We start from the raw sequence: 22,723 nt of genomic DNA on the forward strand, positions 1-22,723 counted from the left end.
AATGTTAAAATATCAATCTAGGTGGTTATCCCTGGATAGTGGGGGTTCAGGAGATGTATTTTCTTATTTTTAAAAAATTATTTCCAGGCCCTGGCCGGTTGGCTCAGTGGTAGACCGTCGGCCTGGCGTGCAGAAGTCCCGGTTCGATTTCCGGCCAGGACACACAGGAGAAGCGCCCATCTGCTTCTCCATCCCTCCCCCTCTCCTTCCTCTCTGTCTCTCTCTTCCCCTCCCGCAGCCAAGGCTCCATTGGAGCAAAGATGGCCCGGGCGCTGGGGATGGCTCCTTGGCCTCTGCCCCAGGCGCTAGAGTGGCTCTGGTCGCAACAGAGCGACGCCCCGGAGGGGCAGAGCATGGCCCCCTGGTGGGCGTGCTGGGTGGATCCCGGTCGGGCGCATGCGGGAGTCTGACTATCTCTCCCCGTTTCTAGCTTCAGAAAAATACCAAAAAAAAAAAAAAAAAAAAAAAAAATTATTTCCAACAAGTCTATTAGCCTTAAAATAAAAAAATTATTTTTCAAAAGTTAAGCTTTGAATCAAATAACAGGTTCTACTGACTTCTCCTGAAGTTCTGCCACTGCCAGTCGGTCTGCATCAGGATCCGTGGCTACCACGATCCGGGCATCTTCTTTCTCTGCCAGTCTCAGAGAAAGTTCCTGAAACAGTGACCCAAAAAGCTGGATTGTATTTAAGATGTTAAACTCAATGTTAATATTCCTAAATGTAAGCACTATGTTAGTGATACGAATTTTAGAAGGAAGATACTTCAGCTAAATTTAAAATAAGCTTAGAAGTAGGGATATCTACCAGAGAGATTTCAAACAAAACAGAGTATTTGGCTTTCATATAATTTAAAAGATGTAAACGAAAGTGGTTGCTGCTTCTGTAAGTAATCGCTGAATGTCAATGAGTTCTATCTATCTGATGAAGTTTAATACACTAATAATAATTTAAATACAGAAAAAAATACCAGCACAGATTCTCCCTCTTCAGGATTGGGGCATTTAACGGTAGAAAAGTCTGGATCAGGATCTTTTTGTTCTGGTACTGGAATTGGAGGCTTAAAACCAAACACTTGAAAAGCCAACTGCACATAGTCATGTCCGACTCCATGAAAAGATGTATGTACAAATTTCAAGGTGGTCTTTGAGTTTAATTCCCTGCAAAGGAAAATCATCATCAATCACAAAAGTTGTTACTTGTGATAGAATTGAAATAAGCTAGAGAAAAAGCTAAAATCTATTTTTGTAGAGTAGGAAAAATATACTCAGTAAGCCAGGATGCTTTGTAGCAATAGTGTTAGCTATTTATGAAATAGTTATGAAAATATGGAAATAGAAAAGGAAAAATAAAATTTGAGAGAAAATTCCCTGATCTTATATAAAGGGAATACATATATTTAGCTATACTTTTTTAACAACTTTATTAAGAGGTAATTAATATACTATATAATACATCCATTTAAAGTGTACAATTCAATGGCTTTTGCTATATTCAGAGTTTTTTAACCATTATCATAATCAATTTTAGAACATTCTCATTACCCCAAAAAGAAACATACTCTGTTGCCACCACTCCCTAACTTCTGTTTTTGACTCTATAAATTTGCCTACTCTGGACATTTCATATACATGGAATCATACAACATGTGATCCTTGGTAACTGCCTTCTTTCACTTAGGAGAAGGTTTTCAAAACTTAGTCATGCTTCAGTATGCATTAATATTTCATTTCCTTTTACTACAAAATAACATTTCATTGTATGGATATATCACATTTTATTTATTTCTTCATCAGTTGATGGATATTTAGGTTATTTCTACTTTTTGACTACTATGAACAGTACTATTTAGCTATAATTTTACATATAATAAACAGCCAACACATTCTTATCCCTACTTCTTCCCAGTATTTGTTAATCTTATTTCTAAGGTAATACTATCCTATATTCCTATTGGGATACCTGTGAAAACAGATCTTTTTCAGATCTTCCATGTATCTCCTACAAATGTCCTGTAGAGGATCTCTCTTCAGTGGGCTGGTGTCCACTAAATTATCATTCCAGGAACCATTCCAGGGTTCTACACACTCTTCTATACATTTTAGAATTTCTTTATCATGAGGAGATGTGATCTGAGCACCTGTTTCCCAATAAACCTAGATAATAGTTAAATATAGTTATAAATACATGAAATGTTGGCAAGATATTTTCTTAGCTACAGAAGAGATACTTGACTTTGTAAAAAAGTACACCAAATTAATAGAGTAGAAAATGTCAACATGGAACTAGTTTAATAAATACCAAAGTATACTGATGGCAATGATTATTCAGGCAGTCTTCAACAAATTGATCATGTACTATTTTCTCTTTTAGAAGTAGGTTCTAATAAAAATAGGGCATTATGACATTATAATATGCATATACCATAGTATCCAATCATACTCTTATGTAGCTATATACCTAAGATAATCTAAGTAACCATGGAATATCCATAAAACTTGGTACTTTTTCAATTATAAAAGTGGCTATCAAGTACACAGCTGAATACAGGAGTCTGATGCTCAGAGGGGATCTGGGTTCTTAGCTCTCTTGACAGTTGGCCTTTCTCTCTTTTTTTTTTTTTTTTTTTTTGGATTTTTCTGAAGCTGGAAACGGGGAGAGACAGATAGACTCCCGCATGCGCCGGACCGGGATCCACCCGGCACGCCCACCAGGGGGCGACGCTCTGCCCACCAGGGGGCGATGCTCTGCCCCTCCGGGGGCGTCACTCTGTTGCGACCAGAGCCACTCTAGCGCCTGGGGCAGAGGCCAAGGAGCCATCCCCAGTGCCCGGGCCATCTTTGCTCCAATGGAGCCTTGGCTGCGGGAGGGAAAGAGAGACAGAGAGGAAGGAGGGGGGGTGTGGAGAAGCAAATGGGCGCTTCTCCTATGTGCCCTGGCTGGGAATCGAACCCAGGTCCCCCGCACGCCAGGCCCACGCTCTACCGCTGAGCCAACCGGCCAGGGCAGGCCTTTCTCTTCTTGCAACTGTCTTATCCTTTTGGATTTTATGACACCAAACTTTTCTGGTGTTTCTTCTCTCTCTAGCACTTCTTCCTCCCTTGCCATAAAGTTGATATTCTGTAGGGATCTGTTAGGGTTAAATTAGCCCCTGTAGAACTCATATTCCCCTCACCCAAATATTTTGTAAAAATAAGAGTTAATTTGCTTGCTATTCTCTCTCCTAACAGCTGCCTGGCCTTCATTTTGAAATATAGTAAAAAGTTTACCTTCTCAAAAATGTCTGAAAAAAGCTTGCATTAGGGAGGAACCTGACCATTAGGGGAGCTTTAAATCACAATAGTTGTTTGTGAAAACAGGCTCACAGATTCAGGCCCCCAGCTGTTCCTGGGAGACTGACCTCTTGGCTGTCTTCAGGATTTACCAAGGACACCCGAGTCTGTGCTACATCAAAGAACTTGTGTCTCTGCAGCAGAATTTCCCTCATTAAGTCAGTAACCAAGGCTACAAGAACCCTGATATGCTAATCTAAGCTTGCCCAGGTGCATGGACCCCATGCTAGCAAATTCCCTATATCTGATGCCCCCTCCCACAGCTTGGAACGACACCCCAAGGTCTCAGTCCACTTGCCCCCAAGCGATATTAAAAATAAAATTTCCATTTGGAACACACCAGCTTCTTGTTTTTGGTTCATCCTGTGGTTTCCACTTTTCAGGATCCCTTCTGGACCTGTTTTTGTACTTCTACTATATGCTGTCTCTGGGCTATTTGTCCAAGTTAAGAGCTTTCAAATACTCTTAAATGCTCTAAGATGTATGGCAGGGGTCTCAAACTTGCGGCCCGCCGAACAATTTTGTGCGGCCCGCAGACTAATCCACGAAGTTCAAAATATTTTGGATAAAATTAAGTAAGCCTAGGGGCCTACTTATATTTGCCGAATGGCTGTGATCTTGCTCTGTGGCCCACATGCTGAGTTGAGTTTGAGACCCCTGATGTATGGTGACCCCAAAATGTATAACTTCAGCCCAGATATCAGTCTATATACACCTGCATATAGGACACTGATACCTGGTTGACCAAATATCTCAAACTTAATATATCCAAAACTGAATTAATCATGCTTCTTCCCTGCCTTTGTGACTGGTAATACTGCCCACTTAGTTGGCCAAGGCCAAAATCTTAAGATTACTATTAAATCTTACTTTTTCCAGTAAAACAGAATTCAGTGTACCTGGAGACCTCCGGACAAAGGAAGAAAAATAAATATAAGATCAAGGACTCATCACCTAGGAGTCCCAAACACTGGCTTCAATACTATGCTGTCTATTTTGTTTGCCCCTATAGGGACAGTCTTCACCCTTCTCCATCCTGCTTTCTGTCATGGCTGTTGACACATCAAGTGGCTCCTGTGGCCAATAGGGAGTCCTGGTAGAAGGTTAGAGGGAGAAGAGAGTGACATCAAGGTAACATTCCTCTGGCTCTCTTCCTGCAAACTCCCAGTCATTCTTCAAGTTTTTGATACAATATGACTTTATTTCTGAAATTTAGAGAGGATGGATTTCGAACAGAATAGGGAAATCAAGGTCATTAAGATATTAGAAGTAAAGAGGCCAATGAAGAGATAATAATAGTACATGTTGAAAAGTAATAGGGCCCTTAGGGATACACACTCTTTGAGGGTTGGTCTCAATGCTTTTATCTTCCTGTCTCCAATGTCTACCTCTGTTCCTCAGCATAGACACTTATTATTTAAATAAAATAAGAACAATGTAAATAAGCAAAGAATAGGAGTCCAAGGTTTACCTTGTATCCATTGTCTTCTTTGCGGTTATGAGATGCAGTAATCATCACACCTGCAACTGCTTTGAGCTCCTGGACTGCATATGGCTGAAAAAATAGTAACAGCATAATTTCATTTTGCTTTCTGGCTACTTATACACTTAACATCAGAATACCTGTGACTAAATACCAGAAAAAGACATTAAGAGATATAAAAAGCCTAAAACCTCAACAATCAACTTCAGTTCCTTGGGTGGGGCCCATTTCTAACAGATCACCAATAACCACATGTTAGGCTGAATGGCTTTCCCCCCAGTTTCATTTAACTTAGTCCTATAAATATTTTTTATTATTTTGTTCATTTAACAAATATTTAATGAAAACCTACTAATATGCCAGACACTCCACTAGACTCGAGCTATGAGTGATGAATATAATCATAAGATGTTAAGAGGTGGCCCTAGCCAGAGGGCTCAGTTGGTTAGAGCATTGTCTGAAGTATAGCAGTTGCCAGTTCAATCTCTGGTCAGGGCATAACAGGAACAGATGTTCCCATCTCTTTCCTGCTCTCTTTCTTTCCCTTTCTAAAATCAATAAAATAAATATTAAAAAAAAATGTTAAGAGCTGAAAGTAAATTTAAATATCACCTAATCTATCACATTTTACACTGAGGTGTATCTAATATTATACAATCATAAGAGAGGAGGTTCAAGGGTAGCACATAGATTTCTTACCTTCCAACTTGAAAATCTGTATATTTCCTCTGTGGCCTCTATATCACATTATGGTCAACTCACCATCTTTGTTCCCAAAGTTAATTCCTAGAGGTTAAATTTCCCTTTTTCTTTCTAGTAGTTATTATTTGTCTGCCTATGATGTTCCCTCTATTCTCTACCATTACAACCAACTTCTCCCCTCATGGCCATGGAGGTATAGGCATATGATACAGTTCTAACCAGAGTGACCTATCTTTGATGATTTAATTCAGAAACTGGTTCATAATGCAAGCCCGGTCAGAGTCCTTCTCTAAGATGGTTCTGCTATAGGTAGACCAGAAAGACTGCCTTTTAACTCAAGGTCCTGGTGATATAGGTCAGTGGTCCCCAATCCCCAGGCTGTGGACCGGTACCGGTCTGTGGGCCATTTGGTACTGGTCCGCAGAGAAAGAATAAATAACTTACATTATTTCCGTTTTATTTATATTTAAGTCTGAATGATGTTTTATTTTTTAAAAATGACCAGATTCCCTCTGTTACATCCATCTAAGACTCACTCCTGACGCTTGTCTCAGTCACGTGATACATTTATCCATCCCACCCTAAAGGCCGGTCCGTAAAAATATTTTCTGACATTAAACCGGTTTGTGGCCCAAAAAAGGTTGGAGACCACTGATATAGGGTATAAATCTGGAACTTCTAAAAATACCTTCCCTACCAGCTAGAGCAAATCTACCTTCAATAAGAGAGGAAGGCCACACAGGGGTTAATGGTAGTTGGGACTGGCAACCCAGGGACAGAGTCCTATGGAAATGTTCTAATGTTCTGGACTTTCCCAGGTTTCTGTCATTCATTAATGCCATTTAACAATTCCTTCAATTTTTTGAGCCATTCGTATATTTCCAATAAATCACTAGTTACTGTTATAGAGACATTATTTCTTCCTCAAACATTTGGTAAAACTTGCCTAGAAAAACATCTAAACTTGGCATATTTAATTTGAGAAGATTAAATATATATATACATATATTTATACATATATATATATATATATCAGTTCAATTTCTTTAGTGGTTATAGGCCTATTCAGGTTTTCTTATCAGTTTTGATGTATCAATTATTCTAGGAAATTGGCCAATTCATCTAAGCTTTCACATTTATTTGTATTATGTTGTTCAGAACACTGTGGTTTTCTTAATCTCTACTGCATTTATTATGCACCTTTTAAATTTTTTTGTTTTTTCTTTTTTTCCTTGAGCACCCTTGCTAAAGGTGTGTCTGTTACTCATCTCTTCAGAGAGCCAAGTTATGCTTTTGTTGATACTCCTTTTCTTTATTTCCATTTAATTGATTTTTTCCTCATAACCTTATTATTTCCTTCCTTTTACTTCATTTGGATTTACTCTGTTTTCATTCTAACATACTAAGGTAAAGGTTTAGCTTATCATTTTAAAATCTTTTTTCTAACATATTCATGGACTATAAATTTCCCTTTAAGCAGGGCTTTAATTATATTCCATAATTTTTACTATGTTTGTTGCTCAGTTTTAAATACAGACAGTCCTTGCTTTACACAGTTCCAATATACAAGAATTTCTGACACTGTATTTTAGTTAAATAACACCAGTCTCCAACAACATGTTCAAATTTCAATTACCACTCTTTATCCTGTGAGTAACTGCATCAAGTACAAACATGGCTGTTAGCTCTTCAGTCCAAAATAAGTATGTAGATAAGAGATCCATGATAATCAGTGACCAATCATGTTACTCTGTTGCGGTCTGTCAGTGATCGGTCACTGTGCATGCTATTCAGCTCTCACACTGACAGCAAAGCATGTCGTTGTGTCGCCTCTTATTTTCCAATGACAAACCCACACAACAGCTTACAAAAATGGGTAACTGAAAGAAGGAACTGGCCAAGAAAGATGAAAGTGCAGCAAAAACACAGAAAGTGACAATGGCAAGGAAGTGAAATTTGATTCGAATATAAGTGGAGTTTTAAGAAAATATAACTCCAAAATATAACTCCATGGGAATGTTGACACTGCTGTCATTCAAGAGACACTAGATCTACAATCAGACAAGCTTAGTGAAGGTGAACATATGAATATAAGTGAGGGATATATATAGTTGTGATGAAAAGAATTAAGACGTCCCATATGACCTGATACTAGAAAAAAAGAAAAAGGAATCTCAGTGATATTTAACAATACTGAAAGTGTCAAGGATAAAATATAGGAAGCTGACTCAAACTTAGGAGTATGACAATCTGCTAAGGCACAGAAAAGATGCTCGCTCATATAGTTAAGGGATATGACATGAAGCAAACATTTTTCATACTCTTGATAAATTATTTACAAAGAAATAAAACATTTTAGTTCTCAATGTTTTAAATACTAAAATAAATATTAGTTTTACTATTTTCCCTATACATTTTAACTAATATTAAGAGTTAAAAGTGTTTTTATGTTTTGACAAAAAAATTATAAAGGTTACAGAACAATTTTTCCCATTAATTATTGAGATCAATTCACATGCTTCTATAGTCCTGCACTACCATACAAAGCAAGGATTGTCAGTAGCTTCTAAGCTTCACTATGATATCTTCCTTACTCCATATATTACTTATACCAGGGGTCGGGAACCTTTTTGGCTGAGAGAACCATGAATGCCACATATTTTAATATGTAATTCTGTGAGAGCCATACAACGACCCGTGTACATTACGCATTATTCAATAAAAATTTGGTGTTGTCCCAAAGGACAGCTGTGATTGGCTCCAGCCACCTGCAACCATGAACATGAGAAGTAGGAAATGAATGGATTATAATACATGAGAATGTTTTATATTTTTAATATTATTTCTTTTATTAAAGATTTGTTTGCGAGCCAGATGCAGCCATCAAAAGAGCCACATCTGGCTCGCGAGCCATAGGTTAGCGACCCTGACTTATACAGTTTTCTTTATTTTGAATCTTTTATTGCATAAATACAGTTTACACACATACACACAACACAATCAAACATGCTAATAGTGTGTTCAAATCTATTCTTAATTGTTTTTGCCTGGCTGATGAATCAGTTTCTGAAAGAATAGTAATAAAATATCCCACCATGACTGTGGATTTGTCAACTTGCTACAGATCAAATTCTCAGGTGCTTTAGCACAGGCTTATTGAATAAAAATAAGTTTGGAGCAACACTTGTTTTCCTTTGGTTCTTCCTTCAGCACTTCATATCACTTAATACAGAACTATAGGCAGGAGAAATATTTGAATCTTAATTGATTAAGGAATCTTTTCAAGAGGAGTAAACTGTAAGGTCAATAACACAACACACTTACTACAAAAGGTGTAGGAACATATCTTGAAAAAAGGTACACAGGAACATCTTTGGCCAATAAGACTGCAGCAGTGAGTTTAGCAAGCCTTAAAAAAAAAAAAGATTTCATTAAGCCTTCCCATATATTTTAAAAACCAACCTTCCAAAACAAATGTTTCATATTACAATTGTCCTGAATATATAGTACCCTATACTTCTAATCACTGGTTATTTAAGCTTCATCTTCCAACTTTAAAATGTTAAGTGAGATTTTTTTAAAAAGGAACTTAACAATGAAGAGAATTGACATTTTAACTTCTTCCTTTTTCCTCATTCATCTTTAGATGCCTCTTTAACTAGGAAATAAAACAGGAAAAGGGCAAAAAGTGGAAAAAAGTGAAATAAAAGACTTTAATAAACTTTATATGCATAATAAACTTTAATATGCATAAATACCCCTGAAAGAAAAGTATCAGTATATCATGATTATCTATGTGTAAAAATACCCCAAAATTAATCAATTAGACTATAATGAGAAAATACAAGCACACCATTAATCCTACCCAGTGCCTTTGTCAAAATATAAAGTCATAAAATAAGCCATGATGTCATTCTAAGTACTAATTCTAAATATTTTTAAATATTACTCTTTTTTGTAAAAGCTAAAGCTTATCTTTGAAATGCTTTTATTTCAGCTCTAAAATAAATATCAGCATGCAATCACATTTCTATTTGGTAGTTTCCTGTTTCAGGAATCTTACAACAGAAAAAAAAAGGTTTCTTTCCAATCCACTGTAATCTCTGAAACAATGAGCACCGTACCTCTGGCTGCTGCAGCTGCTAGTTACTTGCCCCCGGGTATCATACCCAACGACAAAGCCTCTTTGCTTGAAGTCTGAGAAACACCTCTCAAGGTATTTGTACATCCCCTGAAGCAGATAAACACACAAAACATTAGTTCCTGACTAATGCCTGCATTTTTCTATGACTTAAAATTGAGTATTTTTATGTGCAGTGTGCAGCTTAAGGGCTCCTAGGGACCTGGCTTCCGCCTTTATGATCATGTTTACTAATGTAGGAACAATACTGTTTAATCCTCAAAGGTGAGATGACAAACATTTATTTCCTGGAGTTTCAGACACATTTGATACCACAGAAATATCAATTAAGTAACTATTAAACCAATACAGTACATAAAACATTTAGAAAAATAAAGACGGGACATGAGAGTTGGTATGCTAACAAAAATTGTTAGAAGAGCTCAAAGAAATTGTTTCTTGCCTTAAGACTCTAGAGATCAGAATTTTAACCATTTTAAGCCTTCCTAAAATCATAAGACTGAAGCTAGCCAAAAGATTTCACCTATATATGACACAAACATTTTTAATCAGCAACATAAACCTTTATTAGAACATTTCTTGCCTTGGTAGAGTAGTTAAGTTAGTTAGAGCATCATCCCAATACACCAAGGTTGTGGGTTCAATCCTTGGTCAGGGCACATATAAGAATCAACCAATGAATGTAAAAGTAAGTGGAACAAAAATTGATGTTTCTCTCTCGTCTTCCCTCTCTCTCCAAAATAAATAATTAAAAAAAATTGTTTTCATAAGATGATGCTGGGCAAACAAGTTTGTAATAAGTGTTTTTTAGATTTGGTCACTTATATTGGGGCAGCGCCATGTGTGTATAGTGTATGGAAGGCTGCTGGTGCTTGTCCTCAGGGTGGTGTGGTAAGGTACCAAAGAACTACAAAAATTAATATTAATATTTTAGGAGGAGAAGTCAGGCTTCTTGCCCCATCCTTTCTTTAGAGAATGGAGGGAGAAGAATGCAGAAGCTTTCTGGCTTGCAAGGATGACTGGGTCATTTAGTTTAACTATAGAATAAAGGTTATCTGAAGAACTTCCTTTCCCTTTCAATAAAAGACAATATTTACATACCCTACACCCGTGATGGCGAACCTTTTTATAAAAGCTGCCCACTTTTGCAGTGCTGGTTAACCTGGTCCCTCCCGCCCACTAGTGGGCGTTCCAGCTTTCATGGTGGGCCAATTACGGTGCCATTTGGTTGCTCCACTACCACCCACCATGAAAGCTAGAACACCCACTAGTGGGTGGCTTTTATAAAAAGGCTCGCCATCACAGCCCTACACTGATTTTAACTCTCCCTCCCTTCCTGGAATCCTGAGAGTAACATATACCTCTAGGCAAAGGAGGGGAGATAGACACTAAAAGATTTGTGAATATCTTTGATATGTAAAACGACATCACTATTGTGTTACCTTGAAAGTTTTAATGTTTTTTATAGATCCTCTAGTCTAGACAAATGTTATAAGCTTGTTAATGATTGTGTCATGCTCCCCCTCCTTTTCCCTCAACCTGTATGTGGTTAAGGGTATATAACCAGCCTCAGAGCTGTATTCGACACTGCACGATTTGGGTCAGCTATTACCCGTGTAAGTTATATGCAGCCGGCTTAATCAATACATCTCCTAAAAATTCTTCTGTATCCTGCCTTGGTGTCTCTATGTAAACCTGCAGAACCCTACTTTGCAACAGTGGCAGATTGCAAATTGTGGATTGCCTTCCTGCTTGGGAAGGGCAATTATTTGCTATTGTTTGCTGGAGAAAGGGTTTTCCCCCTCAGCCTCTTTTGGCTGGAGTATAAGGAGAAAGAGAGAGAGAAAGAGAGAGAGAACGAGCACGCACGCTGAGGGGCTTGGGAGATTTCAGCCGGGCCTGTTTGGCTGAGTCCTGCTGTAGCTGGTGGGGTCCTCTAAGTCTGGGAGAGTCCTGAGAATGAGTCGGGGCTTTGGGAAGTCTATGTGAAAGGAAAGCAGTCTTTCCTGCCTATTTCCATGTTATGAGACTTTAATAAACTGAATTAGCCCACCATTCTCTGGCTCCACAGTTCCTTTACCACCTACCCGAATCCAATGAGAACCTGCATAGCCACAGCGGCGGCTTCTGGCCTTACAAATGGCTTATCGCATTTGTAATTTCTTGGTTTTAAAATCTCACAGAAAAGAAAATCCTATAAACTAGTGTTGTCAGGTAGTGGTCCTCAACCTTTTTTGGGCCACGGACCGGTTTATGTCAGAAAATATTTTCAAAGACCGGTCTTTAGGGTGGGACAGATAAATGCACAAAATACAATTATGCGACCGGCGTAAAAACTGTGGTATTTTAAAATATAATTGTCAAACTTACGAGACAAGCGTCAAGAGTGAGTCTTGGCCCTGGCCGGTTGGCTCAGTGGTAGAGCGTCGGCCTGGCGAGCAGAAGTCCTGGGTTCGATTCCTGGCCAGGGTACACAGGAGAAGTGCCCATCTGCTTCTCCACCCCTCCCCCTCTCCTTCCTCTCTATCTCTCTCTTCCCCTCCCGCAGCAAGGCTCCATTGGAGCAAAGATGGCCCGGGCGCTGGGGATGGCTCCTTGGCCTCTGCCCCAGGCGCTAGAGTGGCTCTGGTCGCAACAGAGCGACGCCCGCCCGGAGGGGCAGAGCATCGCCCCCTGGTGGGCAGAGCATCGCCCCCTGGTGGGCGTGCCGGGTGGATCCCAATCGGGCGCATGCGGGAGTCTGTCTGACTGTCTCTCCCGGTTTCTAGCTTCAGAAAAATACAAAAATAAAAAAGAGTGAGTCTTAGACGAATGTAACAGAGGGAATCTGGTCATTTTTAAAAAATAAAACATCGTTCAGACTTAAATATAAATAAAATGGAAATAATGTAAGTTATTTATTCTTTCTCTGCAAGCCAGTACCAAATGGCCCTCAGACCGGTACCGGTCTGCGGCCCGGGGATTGTGTACCACTGTTGTAAGGTACCAAAAAGCTAAAAATTGATATTGATATTTTGGGAGGAAAGGTCAGGCTTTCCTATCAGGCTTTCCTGTCCCGTCCCTCCTTAAGGAGGGGAGGGAGAAGAATGTAGAAGTTTCTAGCATGCAAGAACAATGGGTCATTCAGTTTTAAATCTAAAATAAAGGTTAACAGAGAAACTTCTTCTCTTTCAATAGGAGGCAGAATTTACATACCACCTTGCATTGATTGTAGTTCCTCCCCCTTCCTGGAATCTTGAGGGCAAAATACCTCTAGGCTAGTGAGGGAAGATGAACCCTGAAAGATTTGTAAACATCTTTGATTGTGTTACCTTAAAAGTCTTAATGTTTCTGTGTATCCCCTAAACAAATTTGCCAGCTTGTACCCTGACGTCATGCTCTACCCCCCCACGTGTGATCAAGGATATATAAGCAGCCCTGAACTATTTTTGGGACTGCACAATTTGGGCCTGCAGATAACCCGTGTTAGGCTAATGTGGCCGGTATATTTAATAAATCTCCTCCTCTAATAAAACTCTTCAAAATTTATCTGGACTGGGTGTCTGTTGAGTAGATAAAATATATTATGCTCACTTTGTTAAAGATGGCGCTGCCCACGTGGAAGCCGTGGCCCAGGTGATATTAATGTGTGTTGGGGGTGGGCTGTGGGCAGGCAGATCCTTGTAGCCTGGGGCTTGGTTTTAGGACTAAGCCTTTCTCACCCTTTTTGATGTGGGGTGGTGCACTCCCATCATGCCCCAGATAAGTGACTTTGTATTTAGAGTCTTCCCTGTTTTGTATATTGGATTAAAGGTTTTGATTTCTGCACTATAAAGTGGGGCAGACCGGGAGCTTGCTCTCTCTTGGTTCCTGAGATTAGCATTAGAGAGGAGAGCAGAGAAAGGCCACGTGGAGGAGGCCAGGAGAAGTAGCCAAGATGATGGAGTGCTGAGTGAGAAGCCAGTTTGTGCAGAGTTTGTGCAGAGAGAAGGAAGGAGATGGGGAACAGAAGGAAGGAGATAGGGAACAGAGGTGAATAAGTCTGGTGAGCTAGAAACCTTTGATTCTAGGAAACGTGGATAAGTCAATAGCTTTGTGAACATCGAATGAGTGGGTTTTGGAACCCAGTGTGTGTTTTTACTTGCCTGCCGGGTGCAAGCTAGGATTAAAGATGATGGCCCACCAGTTCTTGGCTCCGTAGTTTCATTACCGACTGTCTGAATCTTATGCGAACCTGCATGGACCAGGCGGCTGTGATGGTGGCCGTGGATACTGGCTTTACAGTGTTTCTACGTGAACTCAGTGAAATGAGGTACACTGTCTTTCAGAATCTGGGGTGTGGTACTTTATAACACTTAGGAATCTTAGCAGTCAAGGGTGATGGGAATAAAATGAAGTATTTAATATTGAAAACATCATGATGATAGCTAAAACCATTTAACTATCTTATAAATGATTTGCTAACTTTAACTTTCATTTCTAAAAATAACACTTATAATTGTTACACTTCTTTAAAACTATCACAAATGTTGCCATATATATATATTTTTTATTTTTCTGAAGTTGGAAATGGGGAGGCAGTCAGATAGACTCCCGCATGCACCCAACCAGGATCCACCCGGCACGCCCACCAGGGGGCGATGCTCTGCCCATCTGGAGCGTTGCTCTGTTGCAACCAGAGCCATTCTAGCGCCTGAGGCAGAGGCCACAGAGCCATCCTCAGCGCCCGGGCCAACTTTGCTCCAATGAAGCCTTGGCTGCAGGAGGGGAAGAGAGACAGAGAGGAGGGAGAGGGGGAGGGGTGGAGAAGCAGATGGGCGCTTCTCCTGTGTGCCCTGGCCGGGAATCGAACCCGGGACTCCTGCACGCCAGGCCGACGCTCTACCACTGAGCCAACTGGCCAGGGCCATGTTGCTACATTTAATCCTTACAATAACCCTGAAAAGAAAGAAATGTAGATACATTTTGTATTTTGTCTTTCAACATCTCTTTAAAAAGGAAACAGAATAATATTGATGCTCCATTTAAAGACTTGCCCAAGGCCTAAAGTTATACTGATTAATTAAAGACCTATTATACGGCAAGCACTGCTGAGTAACTATGTGGCAGCACCAAATGAGGCCCAGTGACTTCTGGACCCTTTTTCCATGGCTTTTTCAAGAATAATTATTCTTGCCCTGACCAGGTAGCTCTGCTGGTGAAAGCATTATCCAGATACACCAAGGTTGCAGGTTTGAACCCCAGTGAGAGCACAAACAAGAATCAACCAATGAATGTATAAATAAGTAAAACAACAAATTGATGTTTCTCTTCCTTCCTCTCTCTCTCAAAAATCAATAAATAGAACTTTCAAAAAAGAATATTCTTCACAACATACTCTATATACTCTATAAGAGTTTGAGATTATGTGTATATGCACATGCCCAAATTAGCTAGTTTTATTCATTTATTTCCAATCACTACACTATCCTAAAACCTCACGGAACCTCATAATATTCTATATATATGAATATATATATAGAAAATCCATTTATCTTATCCCTCTATACCAGAGGTCGGGAACCTTTTTGGCTGAGAGAGCCATGAACACCACATATTTTAAAATATAATTCCGTGAGAGCCATACAATGACCCGTGTACGTAAGGCATTATCCAATAAAAATTTGGTGTTGTCCTGGAGGACAGCTGTGATTGGCTCCAGCCACCCACAACCATGAACAGGAGTGGTAGGAAATGAATGGGTTGTAATACATGAAAATGTTTTATATTTTTAACATTATTTTTTTATTAAAGATTTGTCTGTGAGTCAGATGCGTTAATGTAAGAATAGTCTTGACACCTTCTGTTATATATGTGGCTGTTACACATTTCAACGTCAAAGGTGCAATATTTCATCATTTGTGACATGTGCATATATTGTCTATTTTCAAGTTCCCCTTGGCGATCAAGATAAGAATTGGGCTCCTCATATTGTGTGTCATAATTGTGAGGAAATGCTTCATGACTGGACAAAAGGAAAATGCAAAGGAATGCCTTTTGGTATTCCCATGGTTTGGCGTGAACCTAAGGACTACAGCAGTGACTGTTATTTCTGTCTGATCCATACAAAGGGCATCGGCAAGAAAAAATGGCATATGATCACATATCCTCATATTACTTCAGCAATACAACCTAACCCACATTCTGAGACAATCCCGGTTCCAGTTTTCAATGGTTTTATTTCTTCTAAGGACGAAGAAAGTGAACATGGTGATCAAGTGTATTTTGATAAGATGCATGAGGAAATGGTTGTAGAATCTGAAGGGTCTTCTTCTGATGCCAAGCAGTCATTAACCCCTTAGCAGTTTAGGCAACCCGAAATGAATGACTTAGTAAGAGATTTGGGCCTATCAAAGAAAGCAGTTGAGTTATTAGCCTCCAGGCTTCAAGAAAAGAATGTACTTCACCGGTCAGCTAAAGTATCCCATTTCAGGAAGCATGAACAAATTTTTGTGGACAAACACTTTGTTTACTGTCATGATATCAGTAGTCTTCTCAGCCAGCTAGTGTTACCACTTACAGTCCAACAGAATGGCAGCTATTTCTTGACAGCTCTAAACGGAGTCTGAAATGTGTTCTCCTTCACAACGGTAATGTTTATGCAGTAGTTCCAATTGGTTATTCAACTCATCTGCAAGAAGATTATAATGACATAAAAATTGTCCTCGACTTTCTGAAGTATGAGGAGCATAACTCGATCATTTGTGTGGATTTTAAAATGGTAAATTTCCTGCTAGGACAACAGAGGTTTCATGAAGTATCCTTGCTTTCTGTGTTTGTGGGACAGCCAAGCTCAGGAGAAACACTGGACACAGAAGAAATGGCCAAATCATGAAGCTCTGGAAGTAGGGATGCAAAATATTGTGAATGAACCTGTAGTTAATCGAGACAGGATCATTTCCCCCCCCACTTCACATCAAACTTGGCTTAATGAAGCAGTTTGTTCAGGCTTTGAATAGAGAAAGTGAATGCTTTCAACTAATATATTATTTCTGCTTTTCCTGCCTTGTCTTTTGAGAAGATAAAAGCAGGTGTATTCAATAGACCTCAAATTCAAACCCTCATATGTGAGAAATTTGCCAGGAAGATGAATAAGGAGGAGAAAGCAGCATGGCAGTCTTTTGTGGCAGTTACAAAGAACTTCCTTGGCAACATAAAAGCAGAAAACTATGAACTTCTGGTTCAAAGGATGCTGTTGGCTTTCTGCGACATTGGATGTAAAATGAGTGTTAAGATTCACTTCCTAAACAGTCACCTTGCTAAGTTTCCCGAAAATCTTGGAGCTGTTAGTGATGAGCAGACTACTGCTGGAGCATCAGACGAGATTTTCCTCAACAAGTACACAAACACAAGAGCTACAAACGCAAATTTTTGCCTGAATAGAATTTAAATAAGTTTTGCACAAATTTTATGATTAAAACAAGTGTTTTAATATGTTCTATTTTGAAATTATAGACAAATTCTGATGCAATCATATCTTTTAGTGTATTAGTGTATTTACTGCATTATATAAATTATTATATTTTTACAAAGATGATGCCCAAGAAGACATTCTACTTCATTATGTTAAACTAAATGTTGAAAATTTTACAATAAGATGAAAACCTAAAATCTTTTTTTCTTTTTTTCCAGAGACAGAGAGAGAGTCAGAGAGAGGGATAGACAGGGACAGATAGGAACGGAGAGATGAGAAGCATCAATCATTAGTTTTTCGTTGCAAAACCTTGGTTGTTCATTGATTGCTTTCTCATATGTGCCTTGACTGTGGGCCTTAAGCAGACCAAGTAACCCCTTGCTCGAGCCAGCGACCTTGGGCTCATGCTGGTGAGCTTTTGCTCAAACCAGATGAGCCCGTGCTCAAGCTGGCAACCTCGGGGTCTCGAACCTCGGTCCTCGCCATCCCAGTTTGAGGCTCTATCCACTGTGCCACCACCTGGTCAGGCAACCTAAAATCTTTTTTTTGTGTGTGTGTATTTTTCTGAAGTTGGAAATGGGGAGGCAGTCAGACTCCCACATGTGCCCGACCGGGATCCACCCGGCATGCCCACCAGGGGGCGATGTTCTGCCCATCTGGGGCGTTGCTCTGCTGCAACCAGAGCCATTTTAGCGCCTGAGGCAGAGGCCATGGAGCCATCCTCAGCGCCCGGGCCAACTTTGCTCCAATGGAGCCCTGGCTGTGGGAGGGGAAGAGAGAGACAGAGAGGAAGGAGAGGGGGAGGGGTGGAAAAGCAGATGGGCGCTTCTCCTGTGTGCCCTAGCCAGGAATCAAACCCGGGACTCCTGCATGCCAGTCTGACGCTCTACCACTGAGCCAACCAGCCAGGGCTGGCAACCTAAAATCTTGAATTGCAAAAAAACTGTAGCTTAAAGAGAAAAACTAATGTCAGATTTGAGATCAGCACACTCAAATTAGGTAAGAACAAGTGTTTTTATGGATGCAACAAAAATTTTGTTCCCCAGTGTAATAATTATGATGACTATTTCCCTGGCCCGATAGCTTAGTTGGTTAGAGTATTGTCCCAAAATGTGAAGGTTTGGGTTCAATGCCCAGTCAGGGTACATACAGGAACAGAACAGCCTGACCAGGTGGTGGCGCAGTGGATAGAGCATCGGACTGGGACACAGAGGACCCAGGTTCGAGACCCTGAGGTCACCAGCTTGAGCACAGGGTCATCTGGCTTGAGCAACGCTCACCAGCTTGAACCCAAGGTCGCTGGCTCGAGCAAGGGGTCACTGCTGTAGCCCCACAGTCAAGGCACATATGAGAAATCCATCAAGGAACTGCAACGAAGAATTGATGTTTCTCATCTCTCTCCCTTTCTGTCTGTCTGTCCCTATCTGTCCCTCTCTCTGACTCTATCTCTGCCACACACACACATACAAGAACAGATCAATGTTTCTCTCTCCTTCCCTCACTCACTAAAATCAATAATATAATAATAAGAAGAAGTCTTAAAAAAATAAGAATTATGACTACTGAACATTTTTCTAAGTCCAGAACTATTTTTAGTATACACTAAATGCATTTTGGCCTTTACACAAAGTATAGTTCCTTGAAGCAGTGAGGATGATGCACTGGAAAGAGAAGTAATTTGTTTTTAAAATAAGGTGCACAAAATGGGGAAAATAAAATAAATGGTATCATATCATACACTGTCTTAAAGAACTCTCAAAGGATATGGAGAATCATGTTAAAGGGAAATATTTTCAGCTAAAATTTCTAAATACTCTGGTTAACCTTTATCAATGGCCACATACCAAAATCTCAATCTGTTCCTTTGTATTAACTGAAAATGTCAGTATTCATTTCCTGGGTTTCAAGTGAAAAGTAACACTGTCAACAAAGTTGACAACAGCAACCAAAATATCTGTTAATCAGAAAGTTAGTCTGGGACCTCGAAGGTTCAAAATGACTTTTAAGATAAATCAAAGGTCAGAATTTAGTCTACATGTTTACCTACAAGAAAGTACCTTCCTGGATACTAAGATTTTTTTTGTTTTGTTTTAGAAAGGCACACTTAATTTATAAGGCAAAATAATAGAGTGATAAAAATTGTGCAAATAAGACTTCTTAACACTCACCTGTGTTGACTGTATAACTGTGAGGTCATTAATGTAGCAAAACCCCGCTCCCATAGCTGAACGAAGTCCTGCAGTCCCGAAAGTCATTCGGCAGCAAAGCCGATCTCGCAGTTCCTTGTTCATTCCATTCCTTAACAGATTTTCAATTTGCTCTTTTGTTTTGGGATTCTATAAAAAAGGAAGTATTAAAACAATCAAAATCACAAGCAGAGTCCTAACATGAAGACATTCTGAGAAACCAGGAAATATCATACTATGCATATAAGGTTCTACATTCACTATAAATTCCATAGTGCTACTTAATATTAGTATGTATAATAAAATAATACCTGCCATTTACCGAGTCCCCAAAGGAGCAGGCCCTATTAATGGTGATTTATATTATTTCTAATTGTCACAATATTTTTTATAACATTCAAGAATGTTTTTAGAAGAAATTGATAAACTTAAGAGCTACAGATCCAAAATAAACCTCTCAATCAAAATGACATCAATTAAATTGGAGTCTATATTAAGTTTTAAAAGAAATATAGAAGGTACTGGATACATGTTATCAAAACATGCCTACCAACTACCTACCTAAACCGCTGTAATTCAAAATGACCAGAGAAGCCTACTGTTCTTTAAAGTCACAGAAAACCATGCTATAGTAAGAATTGACCATAAAAAGTCTTAGGTGTTATTGGGCAAACAAGTGTGTTAGGCTTGCTCATTTGTACTTTGATTGGTGTCTGAGTACAGGGCAGCACCACCTGTGTATAGTCTATGTAAGGCTGCAGGTGCTTGCAGACTGTGTCTGAGTACAGGGCAGCAGACTGTAGATTGCAGATTTCCTGCCACCATTGGGAGAGGCCATTTTTTGTTATTGTTTGCAGGAGAAGTTTTTTCCCCTGGCCTGTTTGCTAGTCAGCGCAGAGAGAGAGAGAAGTGGTTTTCCCTGCCTGCTTGCTCATCTACCATTGCGGACGGAATGGCCTAATAAACGGAATGACCCAATATTTTCTGGCTCTGCCCGAATTTAATGCAAATCTGTATGGCCATGGCCACTGGCCTTATAGGTGTTAAATGTGGACTTAGCTAGGAATGAGAATGAAAATTCAGTGCAAACAGGGCTTCTGAGGCGGGGCATACTAACAACTGTATTTTAGGATTCTGTATTTAGGATTAGCACATACCTTAACTTCTTTTCATAAATCTCAAGTAGCACATTTCAAATGAAATGCAGTTATAATAAACAAAACTTAACTGAAATTTTCTAGTATTTTCTTTCTAGGAGAGAGAGTCAAATATTAAGAAAATAAGGCCTGACCTGTGGTGGTGAAGTGGATAGAGCATCACCTTGGAATGCTGAGGTTGCAGGTTTGAAATCTGCTACCCTGAGGGCAAGCACCAGCAAGCAGCCTTATATAGACTATATGCTGCCCTGTCCTCATGCACCAATCAGGCAAAGTGCAACTGAGCAAGCCTAACACACTTGTCTGCCCAACACTGAACAACTAAAGTGAAGCAACTAAACTTCTCACTCTCCTAGCCACTCTCTCTTCTCTCTGTAAAATTAATAAATAAAATCTTTTAAAAAAAGAAAATAAGGTAAACCATAATATCTGCTTAGATATTCTAACTCTATAGCCTATACACTGATAATAAATATTTAGAATAATAAACTAAAAGACCTGAAAGGTGCTAAATATTAGAACATACTTGTATTAGTAAAGAAATAAAAAACACTGGCCTGACCAGGCAGTGGTGCAGTGGATAGAGCTTCGGACTGGGATGCAGAGGACCCAGGTTCAAACCACAAGATTGATGGCTTGAGTGCGGGGTTGCTGGCTTGAGTGTGGAATCATAGACATGACCCCATGGTCACTGGCTTGAGCAAGGGGTCATTCACTCTGTTGTAGCTCCCCAGTCAAGGCACATATGAGAAAGCAATCAATGAACAACTAAGGTGCCACAAAGAATTGATGCTTCTCATCTTTCTCCCTTCCTGCCTGCCTGTCCCTATCTGTCCCTCTTTCTGTCACACAAACACAAATAAATAAATAAAAATAAAAACATTTATATCTAATTGAAACAAAAACAGTTTCTGGTTACAGTAGAAATTAAAGTAACCAGAGTACATGCCCCACACTATAATTAGTGTGATTAACTGAAATTATAATTTGCTTAAAATGGATGGATGTTTAAATATGTATTTATATACATTTATTTATCTATCACTTAGACTCAAGGAGTCTCCATTTTATAAATGATACACTAACAAATACGTAAGCTACATGAAAATATGAATAGCTATTCAGATTAAGAAAAAATATAAATAATATGATTCTCTGAGCTGCTATTATATTATTCCAATGTCTAAGACACCACCAGATTTGATAGAGATCAAAGAGATTTGGAGAGGGTTAACGTTACAAATGGCCATAAGAACAGCAAAAACTGAATAGTCTAAAAAACTTCAGTACTGTAGAGAGTACATGGCACTGTAAAACACCATCAGGGGCACCAAAATTGGAATAGTCTTTTTAGAGTGCTCTTGTAACACCTATCAAAAGTTAAATTGCACATGCCTTTTGGTCTACAGGTGTTTCTGTTAAGAACAATATCTTCAACTGAACAAAAGGATTTATTCACACAAGAATATTCTAGTAATATTGAGCTAATATTGGAGGTCTAGGCAGGATTTTAATCCAGGTTGGCCTGGCTCTAAAGCCTATATCATCTCACTACAAACAAAAAGGTTATGTAGGGAAGTTTAATAGTTTTCTAATAAAAACAACTCCAGCTATCAAGCAAAATAATATTCCTTTTTATTACACATATATAAATATAAAAATGATACAACAGACATGAATGCCATTAGGTTTCTGAGTATACATCCTACAGAGGGCATAAAAATTCCATTCTCTATTATAAACATTACAACCAGTACTAACCTAATTCCTGGTTCTAAAAAACATTGTATATTAGAAAAAAATAAATATGGATAAAAACTCACAAGGTATTAAATGTAAGTAAGTTTTTATGGTAAAAAGAATGAAGCGATTATGGTAACAGGTATTTGTAATCTACTTTAATCTCAGATTTTTCCACTACTTCATAACTAGACATAAAATTAGATGTTGATGTTACAAACATTTAAACATATAACTAAACAGTTATATATTTTTCATTCAGATGATAAAATTACACTTATATTTTGTTGTTAAAAATCTTCAATTAACTATGATTTTTAAAAATGATAATAATTCACTACTACATATAGATGAAGAGTCTAAAGAACTACAAATTATTTTTAAAATACTATTTCCACATAGAACTCAGATATACTAAATGAAAAGGAAAGCAGAAGAGTATATAAAGTGTTTTGATTTGTATAAAAAGAGGTATGTGTATATTTTTATACCATTCCATAAATATTCCATGCAAATATAAGAGACTAAAAATAGTGATTTAGCTCTGATAA

The 22,723-nt window shown here is 38.9% G+C and overlaps 1 protein-coding gene across 1 annotated transcript in view; it reads right to left on the reverse strand.

The window, feature by feature from the left end:
• Positions 1-22,723, reverse strand: part of PGM2L1 (phosphoglucomutase 2 like 1) — a 56,620-nt gene that overhangs the window by 15,483 nt on the left and 18,414 nt on the right. The window contains exons 2-8 of the mRNA XM_066368528.1: positions 19,258-19,425; positions 9,641-9,747; positions 8,841-8,925; positions 4,803-4,886; positions 1,962-2,155; positions 970-1,159; positions 558-655 (exon numbers count right to left, since the gene is read on the reverse strand). Of these exons, the coding sequence (XP_066224625.1) occupies positions 558-655; positions 970-1,159; positions 1,962-2,155; positions 4,803-4,886; positions 8,841-8,925; positions 9,641-9,747; positions 19,258-19,425 (926 nt within the window). The remainder of the gene's footprint in view (positions 1-557; positions 656-969; positions 1,160-1,961; positions 2,156-4,802; positions 4,887-8,840; positions 8,926-9,640; positions 9,748-19,257; positions 19,426-22,723) is intronic.

Source organism: Saccopteryx leptura, chromosome 1 (genome assembly GCF_036850995.1).
Source record: "Saccopteryx leptura isolate mSacLep1 chromosome 1, mSacLep1_pri_phased_curated, whole genome shotgun sequence".
NCBI lineage: Eukaryota > Metazoa > Chordata > Mammalia > Chiroptera > Emballonuridae > Saccopteryx > Saccopteryx leptura.